The sequence below is a fragment of the Malurus melanocephalus genome, unplaced genomic scaffold (assembly GCF_030028575.1).
Source record: "Malurus melanocephalus ecotype Western Australia unplaced genomic scaffold, MMel_1.1 scaffold_56, whole genome shotgun sequence".
In the NCBI taxonomy this organism is placed as follows: domain Eukaryota; kingdom Metazoa; phylum Chordata; class Aves; order Passeriformes; family Maluridae; genus Malurus; species Malurus melanocephalus.
The window spans coordinates 1,320,642-1,346,156 of NW_026623288.1; the positions used below are offsets into that span (position 1 = coordinate 1,320,642).

Sequence of the window (25,515 nt, forward strand, 5' to 3'; positions counted from 1 at the left end):
AAGCATCAAGAGCTCTTACTGACAGGATCCAGACCTTCTGACCATTGGGCATTTTGTAATTACATTGTCTGCAAATAGGCTTTTTTTTTAGGTCCTAATGGGATCCCTTTAAAAAAAACAAAAACCAAAGACTGCAACATAAACAAGACATAGTTTTTTTTCTGTTTCCTTCTCCATTGCTCTGGTGCATATAAAGCAGGGATATGCTTGACTTGGAAAAGTGTAACATGCAAAGTTTAATTAATGTAAAACATAAAACAACCAAACCAGCCTCTCTTCTYAATTCAATATGCAGATTCAGTTTGTAATTCCTGCTAAGCTGTGCTGAGAGAAGGATACTGGATCATTTCTGGTGCATTCCTTTTCATGTTTACTCAGATTCCTTTTTGCAGTTTACTGTATGTTTTGGGAGTACATTTGGCAGTAAAAGGTGCATTTGTGTCCTCCAAGCTGGGCAAAGGGACAYGATGCTGGCATATCCAGCACTGGGCACTCAGAGAGAGCAAAAGTCTTCTGGCAAAAGCCTTCTCCATCAAGGATTTGTGGAAGTCAAGACAGCTTGTTYCTCCCTCAGATGAATTAATCTCTTAATTTGCTGTCCTTGTTTTCACTAAAAGACTGCAAAGAGAGTTGCACTAGGTAAGACCAGGTGCGCATCAGTTTTTTCACTCCCAAGGAAGGTTATCAGGAGCTGACTCACAGTCCACCTGTTCAGATACCTGGAGGGTCTGGACAAAAGGGTTGTGCATGGGAATTTCTCTTCAGTGAACAAAAAAAAAAAAAATCAAGGATTGTCTTCAAAGCAATTTAATGATGTGTGTTTTTCCATAGATCTCTCTCAGGGCGAATTGTCGGAGGAGTCTGGTGGTTCTTCACTCTCATCATTATCTCTTCCTACACTGCTAATCTCGCTGCCTTCCTTACGGTGGAAAGGATGGTTTCACCCATAGAGAGTGCAGAGGACCTGGCTAAACAAACTGAAATAGCCTATGGCACTTTGGATTCAGGCTCAACCAAAGAATTCTTTAGAGTAAGTCTGTTAAATCTCCTTTAAGTGCCTAATTTATGGGTTGCAGTTGTTTGGCTGTAATAGCCTTCCTGGTGRAAGCTGCTTTATGCAATCAGCACAGGCCCGAGTGCAGATTTTAATATCAAAAAGCATTTTATCAAAAATGGGTGGGTTTGCTTRACCTGAAACATCTCAAGATGGAAAACTTGACCTCTGCTGTCAYGGGGAGGGTTTTGTAACACCAGTTTTGGAGCCTCTGTCTGATGAGCAATAATGCAGTCGTTGGCACAATATTTAGCAGAGAAAACTCTTGCAAGGAGTGATGCTCTTGACCTACTTGCTGTGCGTGCCCAGCTGGCAGCCRGTAATGCCATCCGACGGCGGTGCTCCCTTGCCAGGATGTGGGGGGATGGGATGCCTGTGTCACTGCTCATTCCTGGTGGAGCATTGATTGTTGCCATTTTTGTGTCTTTGTTGCTCACCAGCATCTGGCTGTGGCTGTATCGGACAGTCATGGGTAAAAATTTTGTACCCCACAACTCTGGTTGGTTTTCAGCTTGGTTGGGAGAACACAGGGCTTGCAGCACTTGGGGGTGTGGGCAGGTACACTCTTTTGTTTAAGATCATCCTTTCTTTCCCCTCTTGCCAAGCCACAAGCTGAACTGCAGAGAGTTCTGCAAGAGGCGTTAGGAACTGTAAATATGACCTCAGACCACTTTTATGTCTCTGGAAACATCATCCTGAAAAGCTCTTATTTCTGGTCTTTCCAAGGGTGAACTGAAATGCTCAGGCCTTTCAGGGAGCTCTTGGTTCTCTCTCAGCAGTGCCAATCAGATGCCATTCAAACCAACATTTTTTTTTTGTGTAGGAGAGTGGTCAATGCTGCAAGACTAATTACTGCCTGTCACRCATGCTGGCCAGGTGCAATCCAGAGGGACGAGGGAGACAAAAAGCCCTTGCTGCTGTAGTCTGGTGAAATACTGAGGGCTCCTTGGAGAAATACTCAGGGATCTTTGAATTTACTTAAAATTTCAGTACATTACCACATACACACAGACGTGTATAGACATCTAATGTAAACCTGGAAGTGAATGCAAAGCTATTTCATGAAGCTTTTGAACTATGCCTTACATACACGTCTTTATATTAGAAGAGGAGTGATTTTAAGTGATTCTTAATTAACTGTGGTAGCAGGTACATTACAACAGCTTCTGTACTTGTTAAAATCCTGTGAGATAAACACTGACCTTGTAAGGGTGACATTAGTGTACAAAAAATTTTATTCTGCTTAATTATCAACCCCAGGCAATATTATCTCTGCAGCAAAAATGAGTTGAGTGAACCTGTCAGGAGAGGTAGCACAACTTGATTAGAAATATTGTTGCTGTTTATAGTCACTATACTGATCTTAGGGAGAAAAATACCTTCTTTTGACTATCTTGTTATAGTTCATATAGAAAAAGGGATTGTATAGGGATGTTCCTTCATTTCCTTAATAGTTTGACACAACAAGGAAACCCCTTCTCACAGAAAGATCAAAGGAACGAGTGTTTCATTTGAAAGGATACAAAGTCTGGTAAATGTATGAATGCTTTGTTGTGCTGATAATAGTCTTGAGTTGAGCTGTGTCTCTCTCTTGGTGCTGGGAAAAGCAGGGCTGTGAATGAGCTGATCAGTCAGGAGCTGCCAGCTCCATCAGGCCAGGACAGGAGGAGAGCAGAGCCCCAGCAGTGTGGAGCAAGGCTGGATGGGCCAAGTGGGAAGAAGAACGAGCCCTAAGTGGTGCTTCTCTCTCTCTCTGGCATTTTCAAGGCTCTAACATAATTTCAGTTGTATTAACTTTTTGCARAGTAATTGATTTGAATAGAGTGATGCAACCATGGAAGTGTTGTAATTAGAGTCTTCTTCAGTTGATTTGAGAAGGGCAAAAGCTTTGCCWTAGATTAAATGTGTTTGTTCACATAAATACTTCATTGTACAGTTTCTATTAGTTACTTAGTAAAATGGTAAAGGTAGCTGAAATTTGAAGTAAATTAAAGGACTCTTGCTTTCTGAGGTCGTGCAGCACAGACTGCACCTCTCTGTGTTTTGGGGGACCTGTTCTCCCTTTGCARCTCTTTTCACTCCAGAGCATCAGTGGGAGTGACAGTGCTCTCGGTTGGAAAAGCCTTCAGTTCTCCTGCGTACAGGGTGATGCTTATGCCCTGTGTAAGGAGAATATCCTTCTCCACGCATTTCCCCCCAGCATTTAGCCTGTTCAAGCAGCAGTTCCCTGAGTGGCTCACGATCACCTACTCTGTGAGCAAGGAGTGACGTGGCTTTTTAGCTGGGCCATGGCTTCATGCAGGAGGTGCAGGACTGTCTCTGCAGGATCCCATTATGAAGCTTCTATAGGTATATCACTTTCTACAGCTGTAAGGCTAAACCATTTCTCAGAGAYACTAATCAGATATTGATCTTAATGGCTGCTGTTGGCCTGTGGAAAGTGCCAGACTGACAGCAGAAAGGAAAAATTGCCTCCTGAYRCATCATAAAGGGATGACACATAAGYGAGCTTCAGATCCCCACCACCTTGTCTGCATGTGCTAGAAGGAGACTCTTTAGAGCCTCCAGGCCATGGGTCCCTGCTGCCAAGCCCATTTCCAGACAGGATCCCTTCTGAAGGTTTGTTCTACAGTGTGAGTACCTGAAACTGGACTGATACCAGCCTSTCCATTCAGATGAGCAGATGGTAATGACTTTGAGCCACTTCAGACCTGGGCAGACTCCAGCTCCTGACCTATTTTCCAGTCTTGGCKGTTTCCCTAAACATCGCCGTGGCTCCCGGGTAGACGCTCTCCCAGCTCTGGAGGTTAAACTGGAAGCACCATTGCTGCTTGAGGCTTGCACAGTGACTGCTGTTGGCGTGACACTGCTCTCACAGTCCCAACACTGCTCTCACAATGCCAACACCGCTCTCACAGATCCAACACCGCTCTCACAGATCCAACACTGCTCTCACAGTTCCAGCCAGAGCTGGTTTGTTGTAACAGTTTCACAGCAGATGCTGTTCACACTCCTCACTTGTTGATGATTCTCTGCATAAGGGCATTTGTCCTCCCAGTATATCCAAGATACAGAGGAGCYTTCCTGTATTCTCATGGTTGTTGCTTGTTTCTGCTCAAAAACATCTTACATTTTCTACTAATTAGCTTATAAAGGCGTTTAAATGGCAATCAATAGATTACATCAATTCCCTTTTAGCTTTCTAAGGGCACTCATCCATATTGAAAAGGAAAAGAAAGGACCTCTCCTGAGATATTTATTAACACACGGTCTCAGATTAAGGACTCCAAAATACCTCTTTCTCATTCTTGAACACTGGTGAAAGCCTGTATGAGAAAGAAATATTAAATCCCTAAGGTGTTACCTTTAAGGGTGTATCTATTAGAATTAACATCTTCTAATACATTCAATTAAAGTTTCAGCATATCTRAGCAGCTTATCAAATCAATATAACACCATTTAATCCAAATTTAGCACTGAGCCTAAGTATAATACCGCACTCTAATACATTTCACCTCCAATATGCATATATTCAAAAGGCATGACCTTTATAACCAATTAGCAATCTTGTCTAAACTTGGCTGTATTTGAACTTCAGTAGAAGCAGAGCATGTTTGTAGACATTTAGAAATGTAAATTGCCCTTGAATTTGTGGTGGTTTCTTTTAATTGATAGCAGGTATCTTGTTAAGAGACTTCTACAAAATAACTTGCCAAATGTGTGTTTGATCATCGAAAAACACAGCTGACCTGCTGGTGCACTTCACTGAGAACCTGTGTAGTTAATCACTGTTAACTAAATTAAGGAGAAAAGAAGGTCTCAAAGGAATGTTATTGTAGAAGATTTTCTTTGTATATTTCTCAGCAAAAGTTTAAGCATATCCCTGACCAAACAACTCAGCTACTCTCCCATGCCTCAGGCAGAATGACTTGCTGCCCTGAAGTCAGTTCCTGATTTTTTGTCCTGGAAATGTCATTAATTGGTAGGCCTGTTAGGAATTTCAGTAGAAAGGCCAAAGATCCCTTGGGCCTGATGATTGTTCCTGCTCTTACGGTTGGTTCATCAGTTCATCATTGTTTAGCTGGTAAAACTAAAGCCCATGTAGAAAACAGCTTTCTCAAAAGCAAAGAAAAAAATACCAAACAGATTAGCACCAAAGCAGGAAATTAACATTTATYTGAAAAAACTGTGAAAGAAATCCAAATTCTTTTGAAATTAAAAGAAAACATTCCTTAAACCCATCAAAAGGATTTTGAAATTTCTTCTGCTAAAAGCATGTAGGATAACTCAGACCTGCCTTTCTGGTCAGCAGAGCTGTTGGGCTGTGTGAGGAGGGGCTGTGGTGGCACCAGTTGGTCCCTGCTGGCTTGAAAGAGCCCAGTGCCACTGGTCCCCCCAGCTGGCAGGATGCAGAGAGGATTCCCCATTTGTGCCTCTGACTGTGGCACTGAGGCCAGTGCCAGTCAGGCAGCCAAGCAAGAGCACAGCTCCGTCCCAGAGCCTCAGGAGAGAGGGAGGAATTATGACCGTAATGCGTTCAGAAGCGCCAGTGTGTTACACCCCCTTGTAAGTTAAAGAGCTCATTGCTTTCCTCTGATGATAAGGTTGTGTGAAGATGAGAGAGAAATAAATTCCACCAGCAAGCAGTTTAGGTAAGGAGAAGCCTTGGGTTATACACCCGTGGCTGCCATGCAATTTTTATGCATTCTGTGCAATCAAACGATATTGAGATCATCATTAGAGCCTATTAAAAACACCATCGTGAACTCTGTGCACGCAGTGCTAAGGGTTTCATCTGTAGTTAAACTCTTTGATTTTTAATTTCAAAATTAATTTTGCTAGTGAAGATGAAGGACTTGTTTCYAGCACAGCAGTCATACAAATGCTTTGCTTTTGCCTTCGGATAAAACTATGATTAGTAGTTTGGAGCTTTTTGACATCGAGCAAAACAACACAGTCATCATAAAAAATTCCTGACAAAAATATTGAAGTGTGATTGTATTTATGGGCTTTAAAGAACAGAACATCACAGAAAAATGRTAGCTTCAAAGATAAGTTGTATAGATCTGAGATATGCAACATGGCAGCGGTTAATCAGAAATAGTACTGTAGTTTAACTGTTTTTCAACATACAAGGTGTGAAAATTTTATTCACCCATATATTCTCTCTCTCTTCCCTGTTTGATATMGGTGAGAGCATGCACAAATATTAAAAGGTGAATGTATGTGTGCAGAGAGATCAGAGCCTCTCCACTGCATGGATGATAGATGGTCTGCTTGTGGGGTTCGTTTAATCTCTTGAACCTCCCTTCTGCCACATGGCCAACAGGCAGTTTTAAAGGCAACAGGAAATCAAATCTGACATAACTGCAAAATAAATGGTTTCCCATGAAGTGATCTAATGTCTTTAGGCCTATAGATTGGAGAGGAAAATGTATCCTTACGGGAACTAAAATTAACAGCTCATCCATCGTCCACTCCTTGGAAAGGAAGCATTTGAATGGTGCTGGGCTTAAGGTGGCTGAACCATTTTATTAATTTCAGCAGGCATGCCAGGATTTAGCAAAGCTTTCAGTCAACACTTAGCAACAAATATTTGAATAAATCTCTCCATTATCTTCAATAACAGATGGCATTTGTCTATCAGCTCTTCTTGTTTGTGGTTTAGGCTTTCCAGCTYGCCTGTGTCTCCATGTCACCCTCTGGGTCCTGGGGGCAGGTGGTGAGAGGGGCTGGAGCCCGTGAGAAGGCAAGGCAGGCACAGAGGGGCTGCAGACCATGAGGATCTGGGCACAGCAGCTCACAGTGGGTTAATCCCATAACTGTGTCTGTACCACAGAGGCAAAGCAGAGAGTGCCTGGGGGGAAAATCACTTGCTGTTTGAATGCTCTACTTTTTGGAGAGCAGCTCTATGATAATGATAATGACATTGCTCAAGACAGCGAGGACCCTGGTTTTTCAAGTCTTTCCTAYTTTATGTAATGCTGCTGTGTCACATTAGTACATGCTTATTAGGGATTCATTTAAAATACATGGGTGCTGATAAATTACTCACAGCACTGCTACTGTTACTTTTGCATAATTASAAAATACATGAAGGTTTAAAAACTCTAATGATGTGAATATGAAACATYCCCTCTTTCAGTCTGCTGGGATTTCTCCATCATTGCCTGTATATTGGCCTTTYCTGTCTGGAGCTGAAAACTCATTAGACCTGACAGTGTTCAGATCGTGTGCTGGAAATGCCGTTCTCTGTTAATTTATTACGGGCCAAATCCAGAGCAGGGCTGGTTGTGCTGCTCAGTTGCCCAGACAAGACAACTCTGCTGAATATGTCAGTGCTGGAAAGATGCCCCTTAGCCTGGAGACTGATGTAAGCCTCCCTCTGGCCAGCTCGAGTGTGTGCTGCTCCTGCTCCCCGGGCAGACAGACAGACAGAGAGACAGTCTTACCCAGCACAGCCATCCAGATCCCTGGCATGTGCCACCCAGCCCCTGCTACCCCTCTGGCACTGCTTCCTTGGGGTGAGCGCTGCCCGAGCACTGGCTCTGTCCGTGAGTCACAGAGAATTTACAAAGGCAGCCTGTCTCTGGTAAAGACTTTCATTTTAATTTCCCAATCAGCATTGCAATGAGGAAGAATGGATGGCAGCAATAAAGCGAGGAGATGAATATAGTCTGAAGTTCAGTGTTGTGCCAGGAAAGGACGTCTTAAAATCTTACATTCTGCTGCTCAGACTGACATGTCAGCGATGTCTGGTTGCAGCCGGAGCGACTCTCTGCCTGTCTGTTTGTGTGAGCAGAGCTCGCTGCAGAAAAGATGCCTGTTAGAGCAGCTACAGCACATCACCCGCCTGCTGCCAAAGGTCACACCTTCAAAAGGACTGTGATGCACAGGGAGAAAGTCTCAAAACACRACTCCTATGATATTGTGTTATTTCTGTTAGATACTTCCTTTTGTAATCAGGCTGCTGTCTGTGTCTGGTGTGGAAAAACTAACAATGCTGAAGCCGGGAGGGATTTATTAGGCTGCTTCCCCAGCTGTCTGGGGACTGCTGGGGACTGTCCTTCCCCACCATCACCATCTCCATCAGGCCCTGCTGGACTCCCCACCTCTCAGCCCCATGCAGGGGTTGTCTGCATCTTGGCAAAGAGGATTCAAGAGGAAAGCAGCAGCCCTGGGCTTTGTGGGCCTGATCCTTCTGCTCTCTGGGCTTCTTTTGCCCCARCTGGGAAAGAAAAATGCCATTTCCAAAATATAAGTTATCATTTGAGCAAGAAACCAAAATRTCAGTGTCTCCCATCACATACTTGGCTGCAAAATATTATTAATCACCAGGTCACCCTTTCTTTTACATTGCATAGACACTCCAAGATCTGTGTGTTCTTACAGACATACAGACTAATTTACATGTGCATGCTTGCTTTTCTGTGACATCCCACAAATTCATAAACTGTGAGTAGGATTTGGTAGACTTGGGAGGTGGCCTTGCTAGAAGAGAAATGCCCTGACCTACTTTCTTCTGCYGAGAATGTAATAAAAGCAGGAGGTTCATGTAATGATGGGATTGATTTTTCTGTCCATATAGGTAAGTAAATTGCTGGCATCACCAGTTATCTGTGGCTAAAAGCTGTGACATTGATCTATTAGACTCTGCCCTATGACCTTCAGTAAATGACATCTCTGCTTTCATGTCCTCACTTGGKAAAGGGGACTAATGGTGCCCTCTGGCCTTCATAAGACCTATTTTTATGTTTTCAGTAAAGAGCTTGGAAATTTCAGGCAGAGGGACCTTACTAATGATATTTATCATGTTCTTATTACTAATGTAGCATCATTAGGCCAGGCTCCGTGTGCTCCAGGGATTGGGCTGAGGGCTCCCACCAGTGTCCCTCACTCCCCCCCTGGCAGCTGTGCCAGGGATGATTCAACATCAGGCTTGTGAGGGAATGGAAAGGCATCCAGTCAAAGCCACAGCCAAACAACCAACGCAGTGGTGCCTCTCCATTGCAATTTGCCATATYAGAAGTTCAAGCAAGCCACTGCCTAAACCCAGTGGATCTCAGTGGGGCCCCAGTCAGGCAGCAGCAATGGTACCAAGGCAGTCTCTTGGCAGTTTTTTCATTCCTGTTTAGTAACTTGCTTTTTAATGGTTCATAAGCTCCTGGATTCATTAGCTGCTGCAGCAGAGCTAATTGCACAAGTGGAWGAAAAGTAATGAGTGATGATAATGAAGCTACAGTTCACACTTAACTGCCCAAGTTCATTCCAGTGAGGTGTGCATCCATACACAGTGAGGTGTGCATCTGGATAAAGGCAGCATGTATTATTCAGATTAAATACCTGCGCTGATTTTAGTATGGACCTTTGTGTTTTGTATCAGCAACATCYGTCTGACTTAAGGGCTGTAAATTTCCCTTGTTAAGAAGCTGTAATGTAGTCATAAGGCTGCTGCAGCAGAGGAAAATGTTAAATCTGCAGCTTTAGGACCTTTATTGATGTCTCTGCCTACCTTTATGTGTGTGCTGTGTCTGCGTGCTTTTTTATTTTGCTACACTTTGTTTRTCACTCTTAGTTTTGTAGGCAGAGGTAAAAAAATTGACACCAGTATCATCTAAAACTTTTAAAAGTATAAAACAGAATATATAACTGGATTTTTAAAATTAAATTGATTTGGTTAAATTTGGCYTGTGACTGAATGTTCAACAACTCTCATCTATAAGAGAACAATTTGAGCTTGACTGCTGGGAAATCACTTGCTGGCTCCTGTCATAAGAAATTAAAGACCATTTTAGTCATTTTTAATAAAACACCCCAACAGGGTGCACAAGGAGGCATTTTGAAGACCTGCAGGTTGTGGAGGAGTCAGGGAGAGCTAAAGGTTCTAAAACAGGTAAAGGACATCCCTGTAATATTCTTTAACTCCAGAGAAGAAATGCTGCTTCCTGCCAACACAACAGTTTCACCCCTACTCAGTAGTGGAGGAGGTGACACAAAGTCACTTTTAGCAGAAGTGTGAGACAGATGTCTGCAGAGGGGGAAGGGAATTCAGTYAATGGGAGAAGGCTTCAGGTGTTTAGAGCTAAATTTAAGCAATGTCAAGGAGTTGTCCAAGATGTGCTGGGGTTTGCCAGGTATCTCTAGGTGATTTGGGATGTGCAGAAGTAAAACCAAGGCACCTGGTCTGCTCAGCTGGAGCCAGGTTTGTGGGTGCTGGATCTTTTGGTTGTTGGATGAAGAAATAACTGCAACCTCAGGCAAACTTCCCTCCCTTCTACGCCTGTGTCACTCACTCAACCCTCAGCGGCCACACTTTTGGACGCTGCTCTGCACTCTAGGTTTGTTTGATTTTTTCCTTTCACTGCTGGAACCAACCACACATCAAAAACTAGGAGAATTAGAATGAAAGACAGTGTTAAAATTGTGGACTGATTGAATTGGCATCTTCTTTTCAAATGAGTGCATTGCTACCCAGAAGCAACGTGTATTTAGGTGCTGATTAGTAACGGGCCAAGGGAAGTGAGTCCTTGGCACGAGAGCTGCTGGCTCTGCTGACATGGAAGGGAGCTGCCTGCACCCTTGACTGAGGTGCTTGTGGCTCATATTTCTGCATAAATATATCCAAATAAAGGAAAAAAAAGCCAGCATTATTGACAAAGCAAAGGCCGGTTCTATTTATATCTGCAGAAAGGCTGCGATAATGAAATGATGCTTTAATGTGTCCCAGGGCCTAGATGAAACACTGAAAATGTTGCTTTTAGGAAAAAAATGATAATAATATCCCCTTGAAATCCTGAGGAAATGTGTGTGGCGACTTCTGGAGAGCAATATCAAAGAAATAGGAGTTACAGAGCATAGGGAGTTGCTGCAGTTATGGGCTTTGAATTGGCTTAAATCTATGCTTTTAAGTTTTTTTTCTAAGTATCTCTCTAAAAGTAACACTTTATTGACAGGGAAAATGTTTTACTGCCTCTGAACTCTAGCAACAGTGCGGATCTGTCAGACCTTACCTTATTTTGGAGTGTAAATCCTTTCTCTGTGGTTGCTTCTGCTGTCTGGCCCCTTTTATGGGTGTCAGACTCCTGGGAGGGGCTGGGAGAGGCAGTGTGAATATCTGCAGTGGGGGACAGATGGGTAAGAATGTTCTTTCAACACAGAATTTGGAGCTTTATAGTTAAAAAGGAAAGACATTTTTCTTTTCTATAGGTCTTTTAAAGACTTCTGGGGTGGTTGGGTTTTGTTGAGGCAGTTGGAAAARAGGAAAATATTTACGGAAAATACCCTCTTTCATTTCATCTCATTTCATCTCATTGTATCTTTGACCAGCTTTAATGGTTGTTTCATGGCATGGAGCAGGTGTAAACTCCGGCTCCAAGGCAGAAAATGCTCTTGGGCATTGCTGAGAACATGTGCAGGTGTCACAGCTCCTCTGGTGGCACTGCCCCTTTCTCCAAGAAGCCTCATCAGTAATTACTTTCACCTCATTATGAATTTAGGTGAATGGCTGCAAAAAGCAGCACTAACCAGCATAACTGAGTGGCCAGAGTCCGTCACATCCCTGATCCTCTCTCCCAGGACATCTGGGGTCCTCGGCCAAGCTATGCTCCAAAACCAACCTGTGCCTGATACATTTGATATTAACCTTTCCCAGTCAATATATGCTTTGTTCATTTCTAGCTTTCTTTTTTTTCTACCTCTAYTAGATCCGACTGCTAGTCTTACTTAATTTGATAATAACAAGATATTATGAAAATCCCACTTGGCAGAAGAAGGGGTGAACAATGATCATATAGAAATGGGAACTGATTTTTAACTGCATCATCCAGAAGAGTTAAATGAAGGCAGTAGACTGTAAAGCCTAGGCTATTGTTGAAGTTGAAAAGAGATCAGGTTTTCAGTTGTAGAATTTGGTTTTCTGAAGCATGAATGATGATATTCACCCTTTGCCCTTGGAGCAGGGAACGTGCTTCCTTTGGACCATGTGCAGCCCTGAGCAGGCTGTTGGCACTCATCAGATARCTGTGATTATTAACAATGCACAGATGCACTGGCCATTGCTTTCAGGTAGTCAGGCCAGCTGGAAAGGGTRTGAAAGAACTTATTACAGGCAGGTATTCAGGTGTGAGTTAAAAGATTGAAAGGAAAAGTAGTTCTGGTTTATCTGTGTAATTAAAGGCACACTCAGTGGAGGAAAACAAGCAAAAGCATACATAGTGCATGCACAATTTGGAAGGCTCATCACTTCAGCTTGCTGAGAGGTAAAAAGGGAGAGACTGAAGACGGTTTTCTACCTTCCTTTTGTCCCTTAAGTGCCTATTTGCAAATAGAAATGGCCAGGCGTGTTTGTATTATTTATGTAAAAATAAGATGAAGGTTGTAAGGAAGAGAACCTTGAAACTAAGACACACCAGGATTGCCACTGCTCCTGCAGACTCTGTGTTGGCTGGCCAAGCTGTCTCATGTTCCCTTTGTGCCYGAGGGAGCTGCCCAAGAAGGGCTGGCAGGCTGGCCACAGGCACAGCTGGCACACTGCTCTGCTGCCCACAGGGCACAGGGGTGGTGGCAGCCACTGAGATGGTGACAGCCACCACCTCCAGCACTTCTGGTGTCCCTGGGATCCCCACAGCCCCTCTGGCAGGTGCCTGGGAGCTGTGCAGGGCCTGGGGCAGCTCCCAGCAGGGCAGGAGGTGTGGAAATGCCCACATGCTTTAAGTGCGTTGTTGGAAAAGCAGGAGCCCCTGGTCAGAGTGCTGGGAGAGGGCACCTCGAGCAGGCAGGGATGAARTCGGGGTGTTCTGGCTGCCAGCCCATGGGTGCCCATGGGATCCCCAGGGAGATTCCCTCCTTGTGTGGATCCATCATCCTGCAGTCAGCTGAGGCTCAGCGCTCTGCCAGGAGCTGAGCTGCCACACTCCCCACTCAGCTTTAGAGCCACCGTCCTCATCTCAGCGTGTCCACTGTTTGCTGTTGCAGGGGAAGGTCAGCAAAATCCCCATTCCTTCTTTCATCTGTGTGAGAACCATTTCAGGCCCCACTTACATCCCTCTTCATCGTGAAGCTGGGCAAACAAAGCCATACAGCCCCTCTTTAGGCAGGAGATACTCTCTATTGCTTGTTTTTCACACCTACCACTCAGCCAGCTCCTCTTGTAGCTGTGCTGTATTGTTGTCTGTCTGATTTCCTGTTGTTAGTTGGGCTGATTTTAATTGGTTTGTATTTTCACTTGTTTTTGAGTTCATCAGGAAGGATAATTAGAATAAAATCCTGCCCTCCATGCTCCTCTCTATCCGCTGTRGCAACACCAGCTGAGCATGTTAATCTGAGGAGCAGTGCAGGCAGGGTTTACTCCCTGTGAAGTGTTTGGAGGCTGGTTGTTAAGCATTACATTATTCAAAATGCATTAAATTGTCCTGAATGAGGAAGAAACATGTCTCAATCATCAAGCTGGTGGACATTAGCAGTCTTCCACCACAACTTTGCTAAATTTGAACTAGATTCAGCTGCTGCCTGCCTCATTTCTATTCTACAAGGAAAGCTGTGGACAGGGAACTGGCAAGGAGTAGGAGGCATAAATTCAAGGTACCCACAATTTGGACTGAAAGCCTTATATAAATCCTTGGGATTTCTAGACTTCAGAGAAATGCAGTTGGCATTACTGCCTTCTGTTGACCAGGCAGGAAAGTTTAACCAGTAGTCCAGGATACAAATTCTTGAGAGTCTGGAGGTGGCTTTGAGAGGGTGGATAAATGTTACTGGTGGGAAAAAGGGAGAAGGGGAAGTAACACATTTCTCGACATTTCCAATTGTACAGAACTAGAATCCGGTGTACTGAGCTAGAATCCRTTAGGGTTTGCTCAGTCTCAGACAGGGAAAGTGGGAAAAATGGAGAGGTGACAGGCAGTTAACCAGTGATTTTTTCAGCTTATTGTTAGTATTTGTATTTGTCTTTTAGGAAAATGGGGAACCAAATTTTGAATGTTCGATGATTGATTCATAAAGGATTTTGTCATTACTATTTATATCCCTTGTTTGAGCATCCCTATTAGCAGCCACTAGAATTTGGTGACCTGTATCWTAGACCTGCCATCGCCACTGTGAAAAGCACACTCCTGCCTTGCTGAAAACCTGCAAKAAGCAAATGTCAGCCCTTCATAGGTGCAGTTAGTGTAAAAAAAACAATGCTGAGGGTTTGTGCAAGGAGGAGAGGCTCCTTTTGCATCTGTTGGCCATGATGGATGAGCTGGGRTTTCCCATCTTCCCTCTGGCTCAGTAGCAGAGCAGCACACGAGTGGATAAACCCAGCACAGAACAGGAGCTGAGCGCTGGGATGGGCTCACACTGCTGCTCATTCCGAGGCTGCCAGTTACTCAGCAATCAGTAGAATAAATGTCTGAGCTCTGCTCCTCCCTTCAACAAATGTTTTGTGGTTTGGTCTTTGTTCAGGGGGCAGCATATCTCTCTCCAAGCTACCTTGACTTTTTTATTTGTTAGCCTTAATCAGTTACAGRGTGTCACTATACCTCTAAGCCCAAGGAGCTCAGTCTTGCCAACGTGACTCTTCATTTCCCTCCTTTTGTCTCTCCCAGAGGTCAAAAATAGCAGTCTATGAGAAAATGTGGTCATACATGAAGTCGGCCGAGCCCTCGGTGTTCACCAAGACGACGGCGGACGGGGTGGCCAGGGTGCGGAAGTCCAAGGGGAAGTTTGCCTTCCTGCTGGAGTCCACCATGAACGAGTACATCGAGCAGCGCAAGCCCTGCGACACCATGAAAGTTGGAGGCAACCTGGATTCCAAGGGCTATGGTGTAGCAACCCCCAAAGGCTCAGCATTAAGGTGGGTGGAATAATATAACAATATCCATGTTGTTATAGTATTCCACCTACCCTGATGTATTGTGTTGTCATTTTCTTTCTTGTGGATTTTGAGGTAACTTAAAAGTTTAAAATCTTCAATATTCCATGGAGTTAAATAAGACGGTAAATTATGGTTTCATTTATTTAATGCATCCATTTTTTTGTGTTCTCTTCGTGTTGTCCTCTCTGATTGTTTGTTGCTGTTTTAATTTTACAGTTCAATGGCTTTTTCAATTTAAATGGTAAAAGCCAAGTTAACCTGCCATATGTGACGAATGTTAACTGCATGATGTGGTGTTCTTGTTACTTTTTTTCTCAAAGACGGTTTCCCCATCCCGCACACTTCAGTTTTGAGCAAATGTTATCCTCCATGCCACCTTCCAATATTTAACCCTGTATTTGCTGTACAGACATTTTGATAGCTCCACGTTCTGTGAAATTTTAGCCAATTTGTCCTCTTGTGCTCCTTTTTTTATACGTTACGATTTCCTAAGCATTTGTGCATTTTTTCTTACAAGTTATGTTTTATCGTTTCAAGAAATGCTGTTAACCTGGCAGTATTAAAACTGAATGAGCAAGGCCTCTTGGACAAATTGAAAAACAAATGGTGGTACGACAAAGGAGAGTGCGGCAGCGGGGGAGGTGACTCCAAGGTCAGCCTCAATGTCACCACAATCGGGTACCTTAGCAAAGAGTAATCGGCAAGGCTGTTATTTTGCTTCTCAAGAAAAAAAAAAACTCAAAAAAGAAAGCAGATGAAAACTATTTCACTAATTGTGGTGGGGAAAAATATTAATTTTCTTGCTCAGTAGCTCTTTCAAAGAAACGGTCTTGTTTAATGTCATCAGCAGGTTTGGTCGAGCTTGGAAACCTTATTTAACTAACAGATAGAAAGTCCAGTGTTGGTGGGACCTACACAGAGTAAATCAGYGAGGTAACTGTACAGTGATCACCTCCGGCTGCTGTCCTGACCCCAGAGGGCGATGCTTTGGTCTCATCCATGGTTTAGCTGTGATACAGAGTGGGTTTTGAGAGGCTTTTTTTCGCCAGGACCAGCTATTCCAGCACAGACCTGGAGGTGAAAGGGCTCCTGTTTCTGTTGCTCTTTTGGGGAGGTTTTAGTTTTGCCTGGAGTATTCAAATGTCACCTTTTGTACAGCACTGACCAGTCTGCTGCACACTCCTGTGCAGGAAYCCCGCATCTGTGTGTGACATGCCTTTGGTACGGAATGGACTCAAACCTGGCTCCAGTGGCAGGAGGGGCAATGTTGTCACTGCCTTCTGCTGAGGCTCCCCAGCCTGACAGGCAGCCTGGACTGTGGCTTCAYAAAGTTGGTTCAATGAGCTCATGTATTACAAAAGTTAACCAGTGTGCTTTCCTCTTGCCAGCCTTGCCCTGTAGGACTGGCATTTTCTGCCCTCTTTAACCCAGTGAGGAGAAGCTGTAGCTAGAGTTGGCTGGGTACTGTTCGTCACCTTGGGTGCTGGAATTACCAAGAAAATTAATTTAAATGACATTGCTATACTGAAAAGTATTGAAATTCATTTTTGTAGTGACACTCTCCTATAGCTAGTAAAACCAGTTCTTCAGGGAACAATAACTCCTAATCTCTCTTATAAAAATGCTTCAGCTTTGGTCCAAAATCAATAATAACAGTAAACTGCAGTTTTGGACAATTACTGCAAATTACTGCTGCATTCTATTAATAAGAGTTGCTTACAGTTGGCTACATAGGAAATTGCTCAGATCGTCATGTCTGCTGTTAGCAAAAGCCACTGTGTGATATTAAAGGGAGGAAAATCTCTCGAATTTGGTTTGGTTCAATAGCTGGACGTCTGCAGTGCTCAGCAGCACAGAGCTGGAGATGAGCACAAGCCTTTCTATGCTTTTTAGCTCTGCTGCTCGTCCTTCACAGAACATTTTTATATGTCATACTTGCCAGTATATTAAATGTTTAATATTCTCCTGGGATCCAGCACCTCATTGTCTAATGCTGCCTCCCTGAAAGAAAACTCTTTATATAAACCAGCTTCAATGAACTTCATTGCTTCAAGTTCATTGAATTAAACCCAGCCAATCATACTTACAGCCCCAAGGAAACTTAAAAGTGCTTTTAAAAATGGTCATAATTAGAGAAGGGTCATCCTATTTTTGCTTATTCTAGAAGATGTTTCACAAAGAGCGATGTTGTCTGTTCAGCAGCAGGCCCTTGGCCTGGTCAGGCCATGTGGAGGGAGTGGAGTCAAGGGTGCTGTGATAATATGAATTGATACTCTTGAGAAGAGGGAAGGGAAGCAAACACAGTAATGTGTGTTTTGCTGGTTTAGTCCCAAGTGCTGTCTTTCTGCAGTTTGTTGTAATGTATTGTGAAGAAGAGCTTGCTTGTTTGAGCTATGGTCATCTGGGCTCAGCTGGCAGGAGTCCCCAGAGAGGAGAACATGGGGTGTAAAATACCTCCCACAGAAGGCTGAGCTAAGGGAGGCAGGGAAGGGGTTGGTGGCAGTTTCTAGAGCTGTGGTAAATCAAAGGGCTTTTTTGTTACGAAGTGGCTTTTCCTTGGAGGTAGTTGTGAGTGCTGTGGGCTGTGACTTGGCCCTATTGCAGYGGGCAGGCCGTGCCCTCCCCCATTGCTGGCCAGGCCAGGCTGTGCCCTCTGGGCACCACAGCTCCAAGAGTCTTGCTGGCCTCTCTCTCCTCCCTGTCCTCCCACCACAAGTTGCCCTCATCATCTCATCCCATCTCTCCGGTTAATTGTTTATATGAACACATTTCATTTCTGGAGCGTTCAGAGGAGTCGCTTCAAAACTGGAATTTTTTTTTTCCCCTTTTACCTTAAAGGAGGTGGCAGCCAAGGGAATCAGGATGGGGTGTGAAGGGTCTGAGATGGAGATACAGACCTTTCCCCCCCATCTCAGGGTGACCATTGCTCTCTCGGGGCGGCTCTCTCTACCGGCTGAGCTGACCGGCTCCTCCCTCAGCTTCCCCAGTAGAGACCCGGCCTTGGGAAATGGCTGCCCCGAGTCTGCAATCAGCCACCTCCTACCCCTGAGCGTGGGCTGGGTGTAGGTGTGACCCATGTCAGACTGATGGGGACAGGTCCTCAAGCTGAATCCCTCTGTGACTCTGATATTTTAGCTCACACTGAAAGCCTGAGGTAAGTATGAKCCTGTTTGCTTGTGCCATTGTTGTACTGCAAAGGACCCGCTCACCTCTCCCGTGCTCGTTCCCCTGCGGTCTCGCATGTGGTGTGCCTGTGCTTGGACAGGAATGATTCTGACTTGTGAGTTCATCTCTTGTTACCCTATCTTCATCGCCACTGGAAAATCAAACCCTTTCTCACGAGGATTTTGAGTCTTGCAGCGGGAAAAAGAAAAGGTATTCAATTGACTTTCTGCAGGTTTTTTATCTGTTGGGTTGCACAGAGTGTAAGGACAGGCCTGTGGCCATTCCGTGCTCCTGGAATTTGCTCGTAATTCAAGACTAAAGCAATTGTGCTATTTTAATGGGTTTGTTTTAAAGGTCTCAGCTGACGTGTCTTGTTTTCAGTGCTGCCAGTCTGTGCCAGTGCTGGTGCAAAGCAGAGGGTGCCAGTGTGCTCTGCAGTGCCTTAGCTGTCAGTACTGCCCAGGCAAAGGGAATTACCCCATTTCGGTAGTGGTCCTTATTTAACAAGTCTGAAGGGGAATATTTTTCATCCTTACATTGTTTTTCTGGGATGCATGTCAATATGWATGGGCTGACTTGGCTGGTGCAGGYRTTCTGGTACATGCATCAAAACTTGTTCACTTAGGCCTCCTAAATGAGCATGAATTCAGTTTCATGGCAAAATTATMCTCTCTTCAAATGSTCTTATATATGCTAGCTGAGTTCTYAATCGAGAGAGAMTACAAAATAGCAGTTGTAAAAAAAACATATTGCAGGAAATACGTTTCAGTGTATTACAAGTTTGGAAACTAATTATTTTGTTTATTATACAATCCTATCATCTTGGAGCTGAGTGATGGCTGAACAGGAATTTAACAAGAATTAAACAAAAGGGGATGCAGACCACAGTCGTAGGCTGAGTGACTTAAGTGAAACTAATTATTCAGTTGCATAGGAAACAATTTTCTGCTAAGATAAATTTCTATAGTTCTGCTGTTGATAGATTTCTTGTATTTTTATACCTTCACGGTAACATTTAAAGACAATCAACATGGAAGGAGAATGTTTGAATGCAGCTTCTCACCAACTTCACATGCCAAGATTCCTTGCTGATTAATTGGCTTAATTTCTTTAATATATTCTTTTTTAGGCTGATACCCCCTTTGGAGTACATCTGAGAAATGACATGCAATGTAATACTATTTCATTTTTCAATTGTTTCTTGTTAATCATAGGATTACTTTTCCAGTGTGCTAGTTGAGTTCTGCCCTCAGAGCCRTTCAATATCCATAGAATATCCCATTCCCAAGCCCTTTGGAGCTGTGAGAGTGGCCATTAGCAGATGGGATCTGTTCCCCCATGTCTGTGTGCTGTTTGGCTTTGATACATTTTCMGCACAGCCGTTAGCATTTGCAGCAYAATTTTTTTAAGTGGCATATTTTTAGAAGAAATCTGTTATGCTTTATTTTAGATGATACCTGGTGCCTAAAGAGCACCATTGCCAAACACGTCGTGCATAAAAGAGAACATTTGGGGAAATGGCTATCTTATAAAGATGCAGCATGATTTATTTGAGCAATTTGTTTAAAATTATGTTCATCAGCATGAATTTCCTTGTCATCCATTCTGTAGGCCTGGGTTATGAGCTGGAAAAAGATAAAATGGCTGATCAGAGCCAGTGACAGTAACACAGAGCTAATTCATGCTCAGAGCTGGGRAAGTAATATAAAATTATTGTATTGTGCAAATTAGTGACAAAGCAAAATAATGCTTTAAAAGGAAGACACCAGAATATTGGTTTAATTGACAGCTATTACTTTGTAGTGTATTAGGAAATAATACTGTGTATGTTTTGTKCCAGTGATGAAGTCTTAATGCTCYAGGAGTTCATTGGAGCATCTCACATAGAGCACTGACAAGAAGGGCAGAGAGCCTGATCTGGTTTGCAGAAGTGACAGTGCTGTTTTGCAGGTTGTTGAGGGTGTTTTCCTGGAAATGGAACAGGGAGACTCAGCACAATAATTTGGGAAGAGTAGGTTGCCCACACTGGGAAGGAGTTGGTGGAGTCAGGGCTGGTGGCATCCAACAATTGGGAGCTGTTTAGTTTTGCCGGTTTGACCTTTAGTATCATGAGGACTGGCTTTGTTGCCTTGCCAAAGCCACACCTGAGTGTGCAAGGAGACCTGTTTGTGCAGCATTAATTATGGAAGATCTGGGGATCATGCAGGGACACCACGTCCTGCCTTCATGGCCACAAGAAATCTTAAAGAAAGACTTGTTACTTGTGCACTCCTTTTGATAATACCTGTGGTGTTTAACAGTTAATTTCCATAGATTGCTTACATGAGTAATTTATCCTGCACTGTAAACATCAGTATGGGAAAAGTCGAGGCGGAAGGCTCTGTGTGACTGGAAAAGGAAAAAAGGAAAACTCAGCTGAAAGTGGAGCTCCCAGCAGCAGGAGCAGGGCCCTTCCTTTGAACATCTCCCTGGGGGTCTGGGCTTGGTTGTTTCTCTTTAATAGTAACTGCTGTCATTTAACATACAAAGGGAAAAGTAAATGCCTTTCTTCTTCTTCTTCTTCAAAGTGACTCTAATGTTTCAGCATTGCGCTCACGTGGACGCAGGCACTTGTGCTGCCCTGTGGATTTCTGTGTGCTCGCCGGCACTGTAACCGAACACCTCTAGCTTTGTACACACGGCGTAGCTGTTCTTTGAATGTCTTGTGTAGCCTCTGGACTAAGCAGCACCTACCTGCAGCCTGCTGAGGAGCCCAGAGCAGGAGTCACAGAAGAAGCCRTTTCAAGAGGAAAATAAAGACGGGGGGAAAAATGGATGTGTCTAGAGGCAAGAGAAAGAGAAGGTGAGGGGATAGCCGGCATGCAAGGTAAGTTGAGTCTCTTGCTCGTACTCATCCAGGTTAGAAAGGACCCAAGCAATGACAGGAAAGGTCCATGCCGCTCTTTCAGATGTTGTGGGTTTGAGCATGACTGAGCATCTCTCTCCCTTGTTCTGCCTCCCTGTTGGGTTGCTCTTCCTGTCATCCCCTCTCCATGTCTGTACCTCAAGTGTCGGGCACTGCTGTGAATGAGCTACAGTGACTTGTTACGGCTTGTATTTCCTAATCCAATCGGCGTGTATTATTGCATTAGCTCTTGGCACTTCTATTAAATTATGATCCTGTTAGTACAGAGTTTAATTTGTTTGAGCTACATTTATGAAACATATAAATATACTTTCATAGAGACAGCTGCTGCTGCCAAACACAGGCTGCGAACTCTGCAAAGAGCAGAGGAACTTGCAGCCTCAGCTGGTAACACATCTGGCTCTGCAGAGTGTGTATRGTTGCTACAATGATATTGTGCATWCATTCAAACACCCAAATTTAAAATGTGTACCTGATGACTCTGGAAAAAGGCTGCAAGGATGTAGTGGATGCTCCAAACTGTAATGGCAAGTTACTCCTGCCCAGTGATGGAGACTAGAAGAAAGTTCTGTTATGGAGAACTACTGCAGCTGCTGATTGCTCAGTAGAAACTGCAAAAACCCATCCCTTGGCAGCTGGGGAGCTGCAGCCCCAGGATGCTCCTCACCAGCACTTGAGGCCCCAGGGCCTTGAGCAAAGGGAACTGCTGCTGGCTCTGCTTTTGAGGAAAAACAACATCCTCTGCCAGGGGATTTATCTCTCTGCCTCCGAGCACTACCCCAGCCATCGACATGCAGCATATTTCWTAGATGGCTGGGGGATATATAGGGCTTTAGGTGCTGAGTTTTAATTTTCTAATTTTGAAAGCTCTTTGTCTTTTCAAACTAGATGGCTTTCACTTTTATCCCTTCCTCTGCCCACCCATAAAGCATTTCAATCCTGAAATGTTAAGTTTTGGAGATGTGCAAATGCTGGTAACACAGGGCAGGGGAAAAGTGATGTGGGTCTGAAATGGTAGCAAAGAGCAGCCAAGGGCTCCTTACTTGAAGAAGAAATGCCTGGTGCTTTTTACATTTTTTTTTTTCCTTGAATATTAAATGTTCAGTGTGGAATACTGAAAGTTCTTTTTTTTTTTTTGAGACAGAAGATAGGAAACAGTGATTGACAAGAAGGAACAGGGGTTGACCATATGGGTTTATGCCCATATTTTCAGGGCTCTTCACTCCTGCTTGAGGTACCAGGCAACTGTAGTCTTTAAACAAATACAATGGGTTTGGATAATGAGCCCATTTCCAAATAAAGTCTTACCCATCCCTCATATGTGGGTGCGTAGAAAAACACGAAGTCATGGCACTGAGACGTTGCTAAATTGGCAAATTGCAATAGGCAGATGGATCTGATCTGAGCAAGAGCAGAGCCCTTGGACAATGCCTTCACCCRCAGGTTTTGTATCTATTCAGAAGTTATTTCAGTAACAAGATCTGACAAAAAGTCCATTCAATAGTTACAGATCAGACTGGGATTTATTGAGCTTGGGGGAATAAAGTGCCTTATTTGATTTAGTTGGGTCTTTAACCTCAAGCGATGCCCTCTAGAGAGTAGTGTTGGATTTGGTGTATCTTCCTGGATTGTTTCTATCTTTATATTTTAACGATACCAGGATGGTCGTTAGTGAGATTTTTTATGGTATCCTGTCAAATTAAGCAGAGTGCCTGGGCTTGATTTCTGTCTTTGTCAGTCCCTGCACAGCCGTGGGCCTGCATGTGCTGGCTCAGGGATGCAGCAGTGGCCAATTGCCTTCTGGCCCACTCAGCACCAGTCAACAGGACTGGAGACCCCACTGAGCATCACCTCCCTCCTGCCAGCAGGRTGGGGAAGGCTGTTGGTTTGGTGTGATGTGTGACAATGAGGGCTTTCTCTGCTGTGCTGGATGCAGTGCCAGGCACTGTTTGGGATCACACTGAGAGTAGCTCAGTTGGTCAGAGCAGGGTGCTAATAGCACCACATTTGTGGGTTCAGTCCCTCTATGGGCCTTTCCCTTAAGGCTTGGACTCAATGGTCTTTGTGGGTCCCTTCCAGCTCAGAATACTCCTTGGTTCTGTAATCCCTGTTTTCTACAAGTATTTKCCTCTAGGAGCATGGTAAAGGTTACACATCCCACATGGCTATAGCAAGCTGCCCACTCTGCTCCCCTCAAAGTTAGTGCAGATTTGCCAGTGAGACCAGCAAGAACAATGAATTCAGTGTTTTGAGTAGTTTTACTCAAGAGAATTTTAGGAAGTGTTCTGGATTAAGAAAATGCTTGTTTGTTTGCACCTTATTCCACTTGCCTTTCTCTGGCCCTGTGAGGTGGATTTTAGAAGCCCAAGCATTTAACATCTTAACTCTTTGATGTTAGAATTATTTTGGTTGGGCTGTGCTGATGTCTGCAGTCCTAGGGATGTTACAGCCAGCAAGGACAGCTCTGGTCATAGGAAACAAAGGAAAGCATTTCCTGCTGTAGAAGTGAGAATGCTCTAAATATGTCAGATTCCTAAATTAAAAGGATTAGGCAAAACCAACAGGGATTATTTAATTATAGAACAAGTTTATTATTATTTGATAATAGWACTAGTCAAAAACTACTTTATAATGTACTAACCAAGGCTTGGTGCCACAATGGACTCTCACCTTCATGTCACTGGSATTTGGACAGGAGGGTGACGAGCCCTTTGCAGAGCACGAGCCCTTGGTGTGACCATGGGGCTTGGCCAGGGCAGCACTCAGATGCAGAGGGAAGATGTCACACTTCATTAATCTTTTGCTCTTAGGAGGGATAGATTTGCCAGAAGCCTCCTGTGGCTTTTTTTTTGCTCTGATGCCACAAATCAGCAATAAATCTAGTCTGGCCACCTATTAGACCAGATTTATAGCTGTTCCATGCCATGGAGTGTGACACAGCCAGAGCCCGGGGTTGTCTTTGGCACTATGATTTCACCAACTCCTGTGCACCCAAAGGGCCAGTACCAAGGTACAGGGAATCACAAACAGCTTTGCTGCAAATKCTGCATCCCAAGTGATGTGTGCCTGCATCCCCACAGCACTTCTCCAACCAGAGGGATTTGTCATCTGCTGTTGTATGCTGGGAAGAATGAACAAGGGCCTGTTGGTGAGCACACAGGATTGTGCATTGTGGCAGGTGCAGTGTKAGGTACACAGGGAGATCTGTTAGCAAAGCACAGCTCTCCTGGTGACCATATTTACTGCATGTCTGGAGCCACCATCCATCTGCCTTTGGGAGAAGGATCCCCACTGCCACTGGCCTTAAATCTCCTAKCTTCATCTCTAAATGAACTCTCTGTTGCTGGGTGAGATGGCCCACGTCCCTCCTCGGTGCTGCTGGGGATGTGGATGTCCTGGCCAAGGGGTTCTTCAGAAGCTGGTGGAGCCCTCCTGTGCAGRGAGCACCCCTGAGYAGTGAAGCTGTGGTGGYTGGAGCTCCTGCCCRGTGTTTGCCATCTCCTGAGCCATCYGAGCATYTCTCCCTGGCTGAAGTGCTGATCAGTTCTGCTGCAGCTCGTGCTTTGCTATCCTGACCCTCAGCCCCAGGCACACATGAAGAAATGATGTTTTCAAGACTAGAGAGGAGCTCTCAGTGCTGATGTTATGCTGGTCTTCCTTCAAGTTCATGGGTGATTTCTTTACCCTCCACCCCCAAAAAAAGCTACGTTTGGACCCTCAAGATGCTGCAAGCAACAATGTTGTGAAAGTGCCCCACTGTACCCTGCACACCAGATACTGTACAGAAAATCAGGAATCAATTGATGGTGGGTGAAGGAGCACTTGCAGCTGTAAAACTGCAGCTGTAGTGAGAGGTGCCAGGGCAGCCTATGGGCAGTCCCATGTTCTGGGAGACTCAGTGCAGCYCATTCACTGCCCTCCCCATCCCGTGGCACCCTGAGGAGGCCCTTTAACTGGTGCTTTGAAGAGCCTTGTTTGTTACACCTATACTTTGCAATTCCTTTTTATGAAAGATTGCATCTAAAAATTCCAAATGAATTCTGAGCAATGGTTCATCTGGTTTGAAGGAACAGTGTKCTGTCTGCCGAGTTCATTCACTCTCCTTGGCAGTGATTTGGTTTGGGTATAACATTTATATTACATCCATTAGAGCATAGAATGAGATGTGAATTATCCAAAGCTGTTCCAATCATCACTTAAATCTTTATGGATTGCAAGTAATAAACATAACTACAGTGTTGCTGAGACTTCATGCCAGTTGAACACCGGTTAGAACTGAAAAAAAATCTGCAGATTATTGGGTGAGATGTTCAAGTCCTGAAGTGACTTCTGTTCCAATTCTCACCTCTAGTGGTCACCGACTCCTGGTATCGCCTGCTGCGACTTGTGAGGACCAACCCAAACACTGGCTACAAAGGCACTGGCATCTTTCCTGGAAAATGGCCTTTTCCTGGCAGGATCGCAATGTTCTTTTCATAAATTAACAGTGCTTTTCCAAGAAACTGCTCAGATTCTTCACTGCAGTCCAAGTTCACT

At 44.2% G+C, this 25,515-nt stretch overlaps 1 protein-coding gene across 4 annotated transcripts in view; it reads left to right on the plus strand.

Moving 5' to 3' along the window:
• GRIA3 (glutamate ionotropic receptor AMPA type subunit 3) overlaps nucleotides 1–25,515 on the plus strand; it is a 141,075-nt gene that overhangs the window by 105,300 nt on the left and 10,260 nt on the right. For 2 of the 4 annotated variants that reach the window (XM_057365651.1, XM_057365653.1), the window contains exons 12-14: nucleotides 832–1,030; nucleotides 14,641–14,888; nucleotides 15,447–15,561. In XM_057365651.1, coding sequence (XP_057221634.1) covers nucleotides 832–1,030; nucleotides 14,641–14,888; nucleotides 15,447–15,561 — 562 coding nt within the window. The remainder of the gene's footprint in view (nucleotides 1–831; nucleotides 1,031–14,640; nucleotides 14,889–15,446; nucleotides 15,562–25,515) is intronic. The other 2 variants (XM_057365650.1, XM_057365652.1) reach the window with 1 other exon arrangement.